The sequence below is a fragment of the Pleurodeles waltl genome, chromosome 10 (genome assembly GCF_031143425.1).
Source record: "Pleurodeles waltl isolate 20211129_DDA chromosome 10, aPleWal1.hap1.20221129, whole genome shotgun sequence".
NCBI classification, from domain to species: Eukaryota; Metazoa; Chordata; class Amphibia; order Caudata; family Salamandridae; genus Pleurodeles; species Pleurodeles waltl.
This window is the reverse complement of record NC_090449.1, coordinates 893,602,599-893,617,823: the sequence shown is the minus strand read 5'-3', so window position 1 is coordinate 893,617,823 and position 15,225 is coordinate 893,602,599. Positions and strand designations below refer to the sequence as shown.

At 42.7% G+C, this 15,225-nt stretch overlaps 1 protein-coding gene across 1 annotated transcript in view; it reads left to right on the top strand.

Moving 5' to 3' along the window:
• Window positions 1-14,910, top strand: part of LOC138262003 (protein lifeguard 1-like) — a 268,022-nt gene extending 253,112 nt beyond the window's left edge. Inside the window, exon 10 of the mRNA XM_069211639.1 lies at window positions 1,767-14,910. Coding sequence (XP_069067740.1) covers window positions 1,767-1,916 — 150 coding nt within the window. The 3' untranslated portion in view covers window positions 1,917-14,910. The remainder of the gene's footprint in view (window positions 1-1,766) is intronic.
• Window positions 14,911-15,225: the final 315 nt, after the last annotated feature.

Sequence of the window (15,225 nt, the reverse complement as noted above, 5' to 3'; positions counted from 1 at the left end):
AATTTTTGCCATTAGTATTCTTGATTATCTTTCAGTATGGGTAGAAGAGAAAAATATTCTTCCTGTACAGCAAGCAGTTTTTAGGAAGAAAAACTGCACAATGGATAACATCTTTATGCTGAAAATAATCATGGGAAAGCATGTATTTTCATGGGTCCAGTGAATACACTACATTTATTGATTTTAGAGCAGCTTTTGATAGGTTAGATCACCCAACCGTATGGAGAAAATTGAAGACATTAGGCATGGCACAGAGTCTCCTGACATTAGTTATTGCCTTTCATTCCTCTACACGGTGCCTGGTGTTGCTGGGTGGGTGCCTTTCTTCCATAATTCCAACTGGGCTCTTTTTCGGTCCCTTGCCGTTTCTCATTTTATGTTTCAGACCTTCTGGACATTCTCCTAGTATTGGTGGACGATCGTTACGATGTTTGATGTATGCTGATATCATCATTATGGACCTAATTCCTAGGTTTATATAACCTGATTAGCCTCACTTCATCAGTTTGCTTCCTGTCATTTTTTGAAAATCAATATCTTAAAAAGTAAAGTATTAATCTTTAAGGATAGCTCAAGTAGGAAATATGGCAAGTATGGCTGTATTTGGATTCGGAGAAGTTGGAGGTTGTAAAATCATATCCCTAATTGGAAAACATTATGTTGAGCAGTTTGATTGAAAAGGATCATATCAATCACTATTGCTTCAAGGCTTTAACTTTTGCCAGTGGTCTAGAAGCATTCTATAATACAGTGGGTTGGAGGCACTTTTTGCACCTTCTCTTGGTATATTAGGTAAAGGTCCCTCTGATGCTACTGTATGCTATAGAGTCAATCAACCAACTTAAGTGGAAGGTCAAATTATGCGGAAGTTGTGCAATTTTAATTTGCCTGTTCCTGTTCCCACTTTCAGACTTGAATTTGGTTTAATAAGCTGTCATGTGCAAGGTCGGGCTAGTGTGATCCAATGGGGCCACCAGCTCATGAAGGGTAAGGGTCGATTTACTAAGGGTTTGGTTTGTGTCTAGAAATGTTTGGTTCAGAATCAGGGAAATTATTCATTTTCTAGAGATTTTAAACATGCTTTAATTCGATTTGATACAAAGCAGAATATACTAGATTCCTTTTCTTAAACTCAACTTGAGAGTTTTCTAAAGCACACATCTGGTGTAATAAGCCAAAGGTTGGACATACAATTCTGTGAATCAAATGGAAGATGCGGGGTGATAGCTGCCTCCTTTTGGTTACAGAAAACTCTGCAATATTTGCTGTGGAACCTAAGTGATGTAATTTGTTGCTTTTGAACACTATTAGAATGGCTTTATTACCAGTAAATGAGCTGACAGCAAAATGGAATAGTTGCACAGATAAAGCGAAAATGTGCAATTTATGTAATGTGGGTATCCAGGATTTGAAACTTGTATTATTTGTTTGCAGTGCATTATATCTTCCTTGTCAATTACATTTAACATTTAAGTTTAAGACCAGTGTTTTTGATTTGTAATACTAAGAAAGTAGCAGCAGCTCATCAACTGCTTTCCTCCCCTAAGAATTGAGTTATTTAAAATTTTTAAAATCTTTTTTAATGTATGTTAATGTGATCACTGTTATTTGTAATATCATTTATTCTGATTTATTGATATGTGCTACACTGTTTGGTTTTATACGGACCTCACCTGTGTTTCAAACCTTGACTAAATGATTTGGCTAAAAATTAAATCATAAACAGCAAAAACTAAGTTCTGTATTTTTTTCTGTTTTCTTTTAAGTACCTTGTGGTGGACACCCAGATCATGCTAGGAGGAAAGCACCGTTACAGTTTGAGCCCAGAGGAATACATCTTTGCAGCCCTAAATTTGTACATTGATATTGTGAACATGTTCCTCTTCTTACTACAGATTATTGGACTTTCTCGCTAGACAATACGTTTTCTACAGGGCAGAACATGCTTTAGTCCAACACCTAATGATCGTGATGACCGTTTGAGATACAGCAAGTTCAGAAAAAACTGTGAACATTACTTTGAGAAGAATGATGGGGAAATACCACTGTGGAGATGCACATAGGTTAATTCAATGGGAATGACTGTAAAATATGGTGCGTGTTTTTAAAAGCATTGCATATACTACACAATATTTATGAGTTCTATTATTGCATGTGAGAAATCATTGTGTTAGTGGGATGGGAGACAAAGAAGCTCATATCTAGAGCGCAATAGTATAGGTTTACGGTCCCTGTGTATTTGGGATAGGAAGGGAAAGGACAGAAATCTACTCTTGTTGCTCGCAGTCACAGCATATTTCATACCAGACAGGAACTAACTTTCTACTCTATCGAATAACAAATAAACCTTATTGGCTGCACTGTATGAGAAACCAACCAGCGAAGACCACCTATACAAAAGCGTTGCTCCCAAAATACTGTATAAAAGTTTGCTTTAAATACAAACATATTGATCTAGTTAATTCCCATATACTCAATCCAATTTTTCACCAGCAGCAGAATACTATTGGCGAGATCTGTGCACTTCTGTTCTCAGCTGTTACTCACTGCATTGAAAGTGCAAACCAGAATTCTAGTTCTAGAATTACCAGCGAGTTGTGAGAATCATACTGGTATTTTAGGGAATCTAGACCCAAAGTGCACACAAAAGTTTATGAGATGCTTCCACTGGAATGACCTAGAGTATTTGTTTCGCTGCCAGCTTCCTAAGTACACCTTTTGATATAATGAGCTATCCTGTGTTTTAATCAATTGCTATTGCTCGTGATTTTTTTAATGTACGGCTGCCATCATTTTCAGTGTGAGACAAGACTGTAGCAGATATATTTGTTGTTTTAAGAGTTTTACGTAGCTCAGACCTCACCAAGTGATATTAGCGCACCTTACATGGACAAGAGAAATTAGTACAAGCCAAATCCAACCGTGATAACATAATTATGAGGGAGGGGTACAAAAATAGTACTCAGGGTGGTTGCTATCTCATTTCAGAAGTGTCCTTTACTTCTGGCCTGTATAGCTTTCTGTTGAGCTAATTGATGTGTAAGGAAAAATTAGTGTTGAGAGCTTTTCTGAAAGAGGGAATGTTTGTCATATAGCTCAGGTGTTTGGTAAGAGTGCCACTGCATGGGAGCAGGGGGCGTGCCTGAGAAAGTTTCACATGGCTAAGCATTGAATTGTCCTGTGTCTAGAAGGTGGGGGTCTTTGCTCTTTGAACCTCGTAATCTTCCTTCTGTTGGATTCTTCTAACAGCAGGTTCCTCACCTTTTGAATATTCTCCAGGCATCAGATTGTAACCTGAATATATTTATCAATGCCGTTGGCTAAGCATATTTTGAATTGTGCTGTCTCTAGAAAGAGGGGGTCTTTGCCTTTTTAAACCTCGTAATCTTCCTTCTGTTGTATTCTTCTAGCAGCAGATTCCTCACCTTTTGAATATTCTCCAGGCATCAGACTGGATCCAGAATATATTTAGCAATGCCCTTGCATGTCAGTAGGTAGTGTTGCATGTTTCTGCACCATCGTTCCACTCTTGAGGTAACATTTGGAGCTGCATATAAGCACCACCCCTGCACAATGACATCAGTTCCTGTCTTTCTGGACCACTAGACGCAGATCTGAAGCTACCCCTCATTTCTTCATGAGACTACTTTTGCTAAAAATGTTAACTATTTTAAAACCAGTGTTCAAGGAAAATGGCACCCCCTAAAACCACAGGGTTTAAACGCTGCAGGGACTGTTGCAAACAAACTTCTGTGACACATCCCCATCATATTTGTCTATGAAGATTGGCATCGGACCACAACGTCAAGGCCTGTGGTGACTGCACCTTGATGAATCTGAAGGGAACATGTGGTGGGGTGAAGCTGCATGTCACCAAACCGGAAGACTCCACACCAATATCTGTCAAAGGGAAGGTACCGTTCCCACACCTGAAGCTGCTCCCACAACAAATCTTCATCACGGTCGAAGTCCTCGGGTAAGTCAAAAAGAACCATAAGAAGTTCAAGTTTCAGTTATCTGTGCTTCCCGCAACACTAACAATCTAGGCTATAAACGTGTCTCTAAGTCTTGCTTACGACTTGATCCCCTTCAGAGATGAGTCCAAATCTTAATTAACCCAGTGCAACCTGAGATTTCTGGTCCTTTGTCGAAACCGCAACAAATTCACAAAGCTATGCTGCAACCAGCTGCAGCCCCTCAATTAGGATGGAGGAGCTATACCACCAACCCCTCCACGCCACCGCTGCCCACTCCACAAAGGTGAAAAATAAAATGGTAATAAAATTTATTTATTACTATTTTATTTTTCACTTTCTCCAGGCCGAGCCGTGTTTATGAGCGGGGCCACTGCTGCTGACTGCCAGCAGGGGAGTGGTGCTCACTCCAAAGGTTTAGAGCGAGCATGTCATTTTGGCCGGCTGTCTTGTGACGGCCAGACTAACATGCACATTTTAAACCTCTTCACCCACCTGTCCTAGACAGCTGGGTGGAGACCAGACACAGGCCCCAGTGCCTGCGATAGCGGTGAGGAAGCCCGCTCCAGCCAGTCATAGCGCTGCTGTCATGCTGCTTAACATTATCAGCAGCATGAGAGCAGCGTATGGGTTGGTGAGAATTGCTGCAAACCAGTGCAGAGGGACTAAAGCACAAGGACCGGAGGAGGCAATCCAGCGCATATAGTGGGTAAGTACATTTTTATTTATAGCCCACTGAAAAGTACTATAAGAGACTCGCTCTGCCTTTAGTCTCAATGCCAGAGCTCTCAGTCGTGGTCTGTTATGAATACTGTTTATAATGAGCCATGACTGACAGCTTTGGCGTTGACCTTAAAGGCATTGCTGGTCAGTTGTTGCCCCACCTAATATTTGGAGTACCAGACACCACTGGCTGTGTTTATTCGGCACACTGCTGGCTCCATCTTGCACGCCTTCGGCCCCAAGGGATCTGATGGACCTCTGACTGGGACTCTGCTGGCGGGTCTTCCCTCTGTGCCAGCTGGAACCTCTGGACCTGTTTCAGGCCCAGCACTGGCTTCAGTGCTGATATTGGCCTTGGTGCAACAACCCATTCCGAACCTTGGATCAGACGCAAAAGCCAACGGTATCAACACCGGACAGCCTAGCTCAACCGATAGTGCTGTTCGACGCCGAGATGACTCCATTTCAACTAAGGTCATGCCATGATCCTACTGTGCCTCAGCCTTTCTGCAACACATTAGACTCTTACACTTTGCCCTTGCCTCAAGAAAGGGTCCAGATCATCCACAGTCATTTTGGCACAGATTCTGTTAACTATCGCTATGATAAAGGGGATGAATTTGCTGCAATGATAACTGGTATGATGAGCTACAAGATGACAATGGAGAAGATGCTTTTTCTAACACTTGGCTGGTCTCTCCTCGGCCAGCTACTGAGGAAAGTGCCTTCTGTGCAGTTGTGATGCAAAGGGCGGCCGATGTTCTTGACCTTCAGTTACATACTATGATGTGAAATCGATATTGTCACTGACGTCTTCAAACCTGGACAGATTATTTCTGAGACTTTCAATGAGGCCCTCACAGACACCCTTTTTGGGACGTGGGTAAAGCCATGTTCAAGACAAACAATAAATAAGCAGATAATGAAGTGTCACCGCCTTCCCCTGGGTGACCTGGCTTTCCTATTTCAGAACCCAATGCCAGAAAGCTTAGTGGCCAAGCTTCTACAAGCAAGGTCAACCCAAAAACGTATTCTACCAACCAACCAGTTAGAGAACCCAAGCGCCTTGAAAGCTTTGGGAAATGCATGTTCTCCTCCACTCGCCTGGAATTTGTATATCCGCCTACTGGGCGGATATACTCATGCCTTTTAGGACTAAGTCGCTAGATAATACCTGCTGTACCAAAGGACCTTCGCCCCACCATTAAGCAAGTCATTCAGGGTTGCCTCCATACAACTAAATTTACAATTCACCATGGGTTAGATACTACAGATGGCCTTGGTCAAGCAGTGGTACCGGTGTAACAGATGAGAACTATGAGCTTTTCCGGTGATGTACAATCTTTCCTATTGGACTGGCCCTTTGATAGCTCTTGCCTCTTCAGTGAGAAGGCAGACTCATCCCTCAAGCACTTTAAAGATAGCAAGTCCATGGCATGCTCCTGGAGCCTGTCTGCTCCAACAAGTAATTTTTTCCTCCTCCCTGGCCATAGTAGCAGCTTTTAGTGCTGCCTGGACCCACCCATTCAGCCCGCCCAGCAGACCCAACAGCCTTTTTGTGGCCAAAGCTATGGCATCCACATACATCATGGGCAGTGAGTAGTCCCATCCCCAGCCCTGCAGCTGCAGCACTTATTTATTATTCTTCCTGCTACAACCACCTGGTGGGAGGCAAGATCTAGCATTTTCTCCCAAGGCGGCAAGCAGTCTCTTTGGACAAGGGGGTCCTGCAAATTATTTGGCAGAGTTATCCCCTCCCACGTGTTGGCACCGCACAGAACTTCCACCACCCTGGGGACAACTGATGGAGGAATGTCTGGCCGTTTTACCGCAGGAAGTGCAAACCCTTCTGCCCAAAAGAGCCATAGACAGGGTGCCTGCATCAGAACTAGGAACTGGCTGTGCTCCTGCTACTTTCTGGTGCCAAAGGAGGACAGAGCCCCCCGCAACCCATAGAGACCTTTGCTCTCTCAATGCCATTCTGTGAAGGAACAAGTTCAAAATGGAAGCCTAGGTTTTGCCAGGCTTCGAACCTGGAGACTGAATGGTAGCATTGGACCTGCAGTCCACATCCCCATCCTGCAGGCCCACAAAGTGTTAACTCCAGCTCCCAGTGGGTCAGGAGCATTTTCAGTTATCTGTTCTTCCCTTTGGCCTCACCAGTTCCGTTTGGTTGTGCGCATAAGTAATGGCGGTGGTTGCAGATTCCAGTCTTCTCCTACTTCAAAATCTGACTTCTGAAGGCTGGCTCGTCCCAGACAACCATCATCCACCTCCAGACGATAGCCTCTTAACAATGTTGGGGTTCACTATCAATGTGTCAAAGTCATGCCTGACTCCTTCACGGACACTTCCATTCCTCTGAGCTATTCTGAACACAGTGCATTTACTTGCCTTACTCCTGGAGCGAAGAGTCCAGGACTTTTGGGCTATGATCCCGATGTTTCAGCGTCTGTCCTGTATGTCAGTGAGGATGACTCTGCGGCTGTTGGGGCACATGACCCCCTAAATCCTGCTGGTAAATCATGCCAGATTGCATATACAGGCTCTGTAGTGAGCTCTGAAGTCCCAGTGGGCACAGCATCAGGGGGATCTGTCCGACTATGCCGAGATTTCAGGAGACTGCAAAAAGTCAGCAGTGGTGACTGATAGACCGCAGTTGGGTCAGCGTCAGACCCTGACCCACCCAAAGCTAATAGTGGTGACCGATGCATCCCATCTAGTTTGGGGAAGCCATCTGGAAGATGGGAAGATCTGAGGCAGCTGATCCCTGGCAAAGACTCAAATCAACATCAATCCCACAAAGTCACATGCCAGTTGTTTGGCGCTGAAAGCCTTCCTGCCATCCATCAGAGGAAGACTGGTGCAGGTGCTCACGGACAGCAGCACCACCATATGGTACTGCAACAAGCAGGAAAGAGTGTGGTCAGGGACCTTATGTCAGGAGGTGCTATGCCTCTGGAAGTGGCTTGAACATCAGGGAATTTTCTTTGTGGCACACCACCTGGCAGGCTATATGCACATGAGGACAGACAAACTGGTCCGCTGACACCTACATGATCATGAATGGCAGCTACACCAGGAGGTGGCGCAAGGTCACTTCAGCAAATGGGGAGAACCTTGACTCGATCTCTTTGCGACCACGTGCAATGTGAGCATTTTTGCATGTTAAACTTCTCAAATGGGCTCTGTCTCAAAGACGCATTCTGCCTAGAGTAGAGTTGGGACTCCAGTACACCTTTCTACAACTACCTCTCCTGTCCCCGAGTTCTAAAGATCAGGTATAACCGGATTTAAGTCATCCTAGTGGCACTGGATTGGTCAAGTAGAGAGTCATACCCAGAACTCCTGGGCATGAGCATCCAATCAGGCTCTTTTGTTACAGAAATAGGGCAGGGTCCTGAACCCAGATATAAGCAATTTTCATCTCCTTGCTTAAAGATTGAGCAGCAGCAGTTGACTTCATTCAACCTTTTTCCTGAAGTAGTTGATGTCATTATCGCAGTCAAGTGTCCCAACACAAAATTAGGGTATGAATGCCACTGGGACAAGTTTGTGGTTTGGTGAAGTACTCCTTAGATGACCCACTTCAAGCCAAACTGTGTTATGTGTTACTTTTAGTGTTTTCTCTAACCCAGCAAGAATTTGATTTGGCATTTTTGTGGTTGAGGACCAGCCCTCTCTTCGTTGTGATGCATTTTTTTTTTTAAGGACTGCAACATTTGTTTCCACCCACACCCTCCATCATGCCCAAGTCAGACCTGAATCTTGTTGTCATATGCCTAAAGTATACTCCCTTTGAACTACTGCACAGCTGTCCATTAAGGCTCCTTATTCTAAAGACTTTGATAGGGAGGGTGAGTGATCTACAAGCCCTCTCTATCGAACCGCCATACACAACATTCTTCCCAGATAAACTGGTGTTGAGCATCTGAGCCTCTGTTTCAAAGCCTGATTAACACATTGGCTAAGAAGCAGCCATCAGTAGACATGGGGCCTCAACGCAACTGCTACCACTGCACTGGCATGCGGAGTGGCTCTTTTGGACATTTGCCAGGCTCCTACATGGGCTTTGGACAGGCACATCCGACGAAAAGGACATTTTGCATGCTCAGTCCAGCAGGACTTTCTGGTTTGAACGTATTCAGACACCCCTCGAGGGAGCCACTGTTTTGGTGTCTATTCAAAAGGTGAGGAATCTGTGGTTAGAAGTATCCATCAGACGACAAAGCTGTTTACCTTTGGTAACACTCTCTGAATATTCTAACCACAGTTTCCTCACCAACCCTCCCACCACCCTATTCTGTGAATTAGGCTCTCTTCCATCTAAAAAGGTCACAGGTCTATAGATCTGGACACTATTACGGACCAATCTTCTGTTGGGCTCTGCGTCTGGAGGCGCGGACAGCCTAGAAAGCAGTTGACCTCAGCATGCATGGGTGACTCCTATATGTGTCTCCACATGTTTAGCGGCATGGCATTGGTGCAGAACTGCACAATGCCACCTACAGGCGTGCAGGAGTACTGCTTAGGATTTTCTACATCCAGTCTGACGCCTGGGCAATATTCAAAAAGTGAGAAATCCGCTCTAAGAGACTATACACCAATAAGAGCATTACTGAAAGTAATGCACTTGCTTGTCTTTAAATAGAATAGGTAAGGGGGATTCTTCAGATGAATGGCTTTGAAAGCCATTCATCTGAAGGCAGTATACATTACATCTCAAAATTGCTTGTAATGGTAATCAGTGAAAGTCTTTTACTATACTATGGGTGTGTTTTGGTCATTTTTTTCTTTGATCATTCCAATCAAGTTGTAGAGTGAAATATTGCTTGCAGTTGTACAGTGGTTGGCTGAGGTGCCCAGTTGAGAGATCAATAGTGCATGGCATTTTGATTTTAGCTCTTGTGGTGAAGTAGTTTTTTTTTTTTTTTTTTTTCGGAGGGCACTGAGGAGTAATTTATAAAAAAAGAATTAAGCATGAGCAGAGAGGAATAAGCTGTTATCTATGGAGTATTTGTATGTGGTACTATAAAGTGTGTGCAGAGTTATTATTTGAATTAGTGTCATACTATCCTTCAGCATTCCTGATAAGTTATTGCTGACGACTGGGAAATCCACACTATTAAGATGTATATAAACACCGTACATTTCTTTCTCCAAGTCCAAGTGCATATTTATTAAATAAAAAGCATGATAATATTTAAAAGATGTAGATAAAATCCTACTTAAATTGTTGATGAAACAATTTCTTTTTTTGGGTAATATTTTCTGTGTGTGTGTGTGTGTCAGTTAACATAACATGTATTTCGAAAGTGCACATTCACCCTGGAGAATTTGATTATTTATTGTTACTCAACTCAGTACTCATTTTATCAACCTCGGACAGATGAACGGCTGTGTGTCCACCTGGATTCAAACCTGAGATCATGAGGTCAGATAGATTCCACCAGTTGCCCCATTAGTCCAGTGAACCACCTGGCCCAGATGTTAATGGTATGTGCAGACAAATTCCACATAGGTAAATGCTCACTGCAAATTCTTGTTGCCACCTTTTTGGTAGCTTTACATAAATATAACTGTTGCACTGTAATTCGTTTGTGACATGTCCTTCTTCGGAATGCCTTTGCACTGTGTCCTGTGGAGAGAGGCATAAAAATAATTCTGTAAACTCTGGGTGTATGAAGGTAGTTACCCAACTGGACAGATAGAGCAAAGTCCCTTAATGTATCAGGCTGTTGGATAAGCATGTGGAGTCCACTTTTTATTAACTATATCCCATTTTCTCACATTGTTCATCTGAGAAAGACTATCAACAGACAAGATTGACCAACATCTGGGAGGAGGAACATAGCATTTTCCGGAGTCAGACAGGCAGAATTGAGAGCTTTATATATAGCACAGGAAAACTGCAAAAATACTTTTTAGTGTGGTTTTATTGCAGATTTAAACAGTAAAAATGATGATGTAAGATAGATATGCAACATCAGGTTCAATACTATTCCTTTAGCTTTTGTCAGACTACTGCACCTTCTCCACCCACCTGATTCTGCCTCATATTACTCGCCTTGCCCCATCTCACTAGGCACTCACCTAAAATATTTAAGTTGCTGCGTCAGCAACTTCTCCCTTTAGGCCTTGAGCCAACCATGTTATCGGTACCATTTAGGGGAATGGGTTCTAATATGATTTATTGGAAAGGTATGAACGCCTAGAGATGGAAAATATGTGATAGCAAGTCATAACTCTTTGGCTTTTGTGAGTTACCACTCCACTTTCAAGATACCTAGATGTAAATGGAATTTCTTCATAATTTTTTATTATTGTGAATGTTATTAGAAATTACTATTACAGTAAATGTGCTATCAATTGATAATTATAATAGTAATGATGATGATATTAAGTACACCAAGTAAAAAGTAAAAATGTTTTAAATAATTTATTTTTCCAGAGCTGATGGTGAATGACCGTGCAGCATCATGATGAAGACTGAAACAAGCATATCCTGTCCCTCTGATCCCGAGAGTATAATTCATTTATGGTCAGATGTCCAACATGGAGTTGCGCTAGCTAGCCCGCAGGGCTACTCATCATGGAAAACTTTGTTAGAGGTAGCTCAAGTAAGAATCACATTCCACTGTTAGACATTGCAAGAAATGTGAAAAGCAAAACGGTTCCCCATGCATTTTACCACAGGAAGCGCAGGAGCCTGTTTACTAAGAAGAGAGATTTACAGACTATTAAGCAAAAAGCTGAACCAAGTGTCAGTGATGATGCTGGAACGAGTGAGTGCACAAGTAAACGCTTAAACAGAAGAACATCATTAAAGTCAAACTTGTATGCTGAAGCAAGTTTATTTTGTGCAAAGTTAAAATGCTACAAGGGAACATCAACGTGTGAGAAATTAATCAAGGCCACGGAGCTTAGAGTTGACAAAAGGCTTCAAGATTGTGCAACCATTAATTGGGATTCAAAGATCTTAGCAGTTTGTAGTAGGGACATAGTTGTTGCAGAAGCCCATTATCATGCATCTTGTTATAAGACCTATTCAAGGGTTAAAGCAAAAGAGGAAGATCATGCATCTAGCATTCAAACCAATGATCACTACAAAAATATGAGAGATTAAGCATATGAGGACTATTTCAATGCATTAGAACTGTGATTTTTCCTAACAAAGAGGTAATGTGTGTGACAACTCTCAATGAAAGGCTTGAAACACTCATGACTCGCAGAGGAATTTAGGGAATAGACGAATCAACCAAGAAGCATATTAGAAGAACATGAGATTCCAAGTTTGGTGACAGCCTCCACATATTCCTAGACAATCAAGGAAAATTATTGACCCAACCTGATAGTGTCATGCTACAGGACAGTGTAAGAGAAAACCAGAGTTTAAAACGAGAATTATCAGTTTTAGAGGTTAAGGCAACAGACATGAACAAGATCATTGATCAAACATCATTGTACATAAAAACAATGATTAAAACAAACTTGACATCAACACCGTGGCCATATAATACATCAGACATTGATAAAGAATAATTTACAGTGCCTGATTACCGTAAACGGTTCCTATTACAACTTCTGATTGGAGAGCCTGAAAACACAAGCCATCCAAAAGGGTTGCCTTACTTATGCAACCATTCATTAAGGACATTATATATGCAGTCACAAATGGCCAGCAGAAACCCCCTGCCCCCCAAACAGGAATTGTTTCTTCCATACGCCGTAAAAATGGTGACAGGCAATGTTGAAATCATTCGAACTCTAAACAGACTTGGCCATGGGATCTCAAATTGTTCTTCTAGTCGACATTTAGCCTCATGTCTTCACTAACTTAGCAGGGGATAACATTAATAGGATGGAAGAGACTCTTACTGGTAAGGGGACAACTCATCAAGTCAAGTGTATAGCTTGCACAAAATAAGAACATAATCTGGGTTGTTACATTACAAGAAGCAAGCCTCACACAGATAATACCAAGTTGGACAGGGTTTAACATCAGTACTAGAGACCTAGTTAATGTATCATAGGATTCCATTGGCTACTTGCCCACCATTAATGCCTCTGCAACTGAACTGACAACTGTTTCTGAAATTTTGGAACAGTTATAGTTAATAAGGGAATCATTGCATTTGGTGACAAGTGTAGTGGCTATGGATCAAGCTGTCTATGCAAAAGCAACTGAGATCAGGCGGAAGCATAAAGCAACGTACGACAGACCCCCACTCTGATCCACGAATCCCAGAGGTCTACAGTGTCGGCAAACTGACTTAAATGGTGCTGAGACACATTTAAATACTTAGGGGTGCAAATCTATCATACAGACACAGCAATTAAGGAGGGCAATATTGACGTGGGAGTTGATCTCCTTCTGGGGATCACTGCCACTATCTCCAATGGGTCAGGTGGCTGTGGCCAAAATGTTGGTGCTCCCACGACTGTTGTATTTTTTGCTGCTCTGCCAATAGTTCTCCCAAAGGGCTTTTTTCGTGAATTGAGCAGGCTATTACTGTCTCTGATCTGGGAAACAGATCATCAAAGAGTAGCTCTAACCACAGCACATAGACCACTTATTGAAGGTAGAATGAGGGTGTCTAATTGTCAGTTATACGATGCAGCTGCCCAACTACAATGGGTAATGCGTTGGTTGGAACCATGCCAAATGCTGAACGATCGGCAGTCAGAGCTCGGCGATATGAGCGTGTATACCAGGCTCACAGATTGCGCCTGTCCTCCCCAAAAAGGCTCGAGCCTGATGATGGTAGCACGTGTGTGCTGGTGGCAGTTTATTAAAGGACACAACTCCAATATCCCCTACTCCCCACAAATTCCACTGGATCAATTACCAGCAGTGAGGGAAGTCGCTGCCCAACAGGACTTGACACAATGGAAAGCGGCAGGATTTGGTTATAATCAGGTACCCTCTTGCAGGTTGCTAACATTCTGGACAAATATGATCTAGGTGCAGATCAATGTTTAGCCTATTTTGCTATTCAACACACCCTGGCAACTACATGGGGAAAGAGAGAGATGGAGCCCCCTCAATCCCCTGTCTTAACCATACTCCTCATTGTGGTATGCATAGAGCAATAACAACCTTATATATTGCATTGCTAAACACGGAACTACTAGAAACGGAGAAAGCACTCGCAAAATGGAACAGGGCTCTTCCACAACCACTAGAACATAAGACATGGACAAAGGTCCTACAAATTTTAAAAGATGTCTCTAGGAACCCTAGATTTCTCTTCAGACAATTTTACTACACAAACCAAACGCACCTCACCCCTCAACAGATTAAACACATATTTGCGTCATCAACACCAGAATGCCTGAGATGCAGGTTACTGAAGCCAGTTTCTGTCACATGGTTTGGGATTGTCCACCCCTGACATCAAGGTGGATGGAGATTAATATAATTACAGAGGAGACCACTGGTAATGCACTAAATCCCACCCCCATGCCTTGCCTCCTTGTCCAAAGCCCAAGGTGATAAAACACCTACACAGGTTCATCAACCTGGCGTTTGTCCTGTTTAAGAGGCAACTTGCCATGCAATGAAAATCAGCCATGCCACCTGACAAGGACAAATGGTTGATGACACTGCTACAATGGGCACGAGCGGAAGCCAGCATGCTACGTGAGCTAAGAACCAAAGGCATGGCTCGGGCTGGGGGGAACACTGGGACACTTACATAGTGAACATTGAGGCCACAAATGACACTCATCTGCCCTGAACAACACACACTGCCTACATCATTTCCTATTATTAGACTAGTATCACTTGTAAGCCATGGGAACAGTTCAACTCAAATAATACACGCTCTAGTACTCATTTTTGGATATGATGTGCAGGTATACAAGGCTTCACGAACAAGGAGATATATCTGACAGGGATTCACAACACCCATCTCCCCTTAGCCCCCCTCCAGCCTTCAGTCCCTATAATCCCACCACTACTATGATTGAGAAGTACCAGGTGATACATTGGAACCAGATGGCTATGCTTTATGTCATATAATATTCTTTTAATTGAGAAACCATGTTGAATTAGTGGATCATCTCCAATTGCAATTACTGTTTGTGAATCAATGAGCTTCCATTTATTGTTGTAAATTAATAAAAAAAGATTTGAGAAAAAAAAAACAATGTACAACAGAATCATTCTTCGTATGGGCAACCTTTCACTCCTTTTGCATTGTCATATCCATTTGTGGAAAACGTTTTCAAGATGCTGGCCTTTGCGACCCTGCATTGAAGTAGACATGATAGCAGAAGGATCAATATCATCAGTTATAGAAGGTCATATGTACAATCGTGCAGTTCGAGTACACAAGTACATGTATTAAGCTATGTTGAGAATGGCTAGGTTGGAATTTATCCCCTGGGTGAAGAAGAATTACAAAGAAAACATTCAGGTAATCTGCTCCTTCACTGTGGATTCCTCACCTAAAGAATAGAGTCCCCAAGCAGTATAACCTCCGGTGGTGGGTGCCCGAATGGTCAAACCAAGAAATCTTGCAGC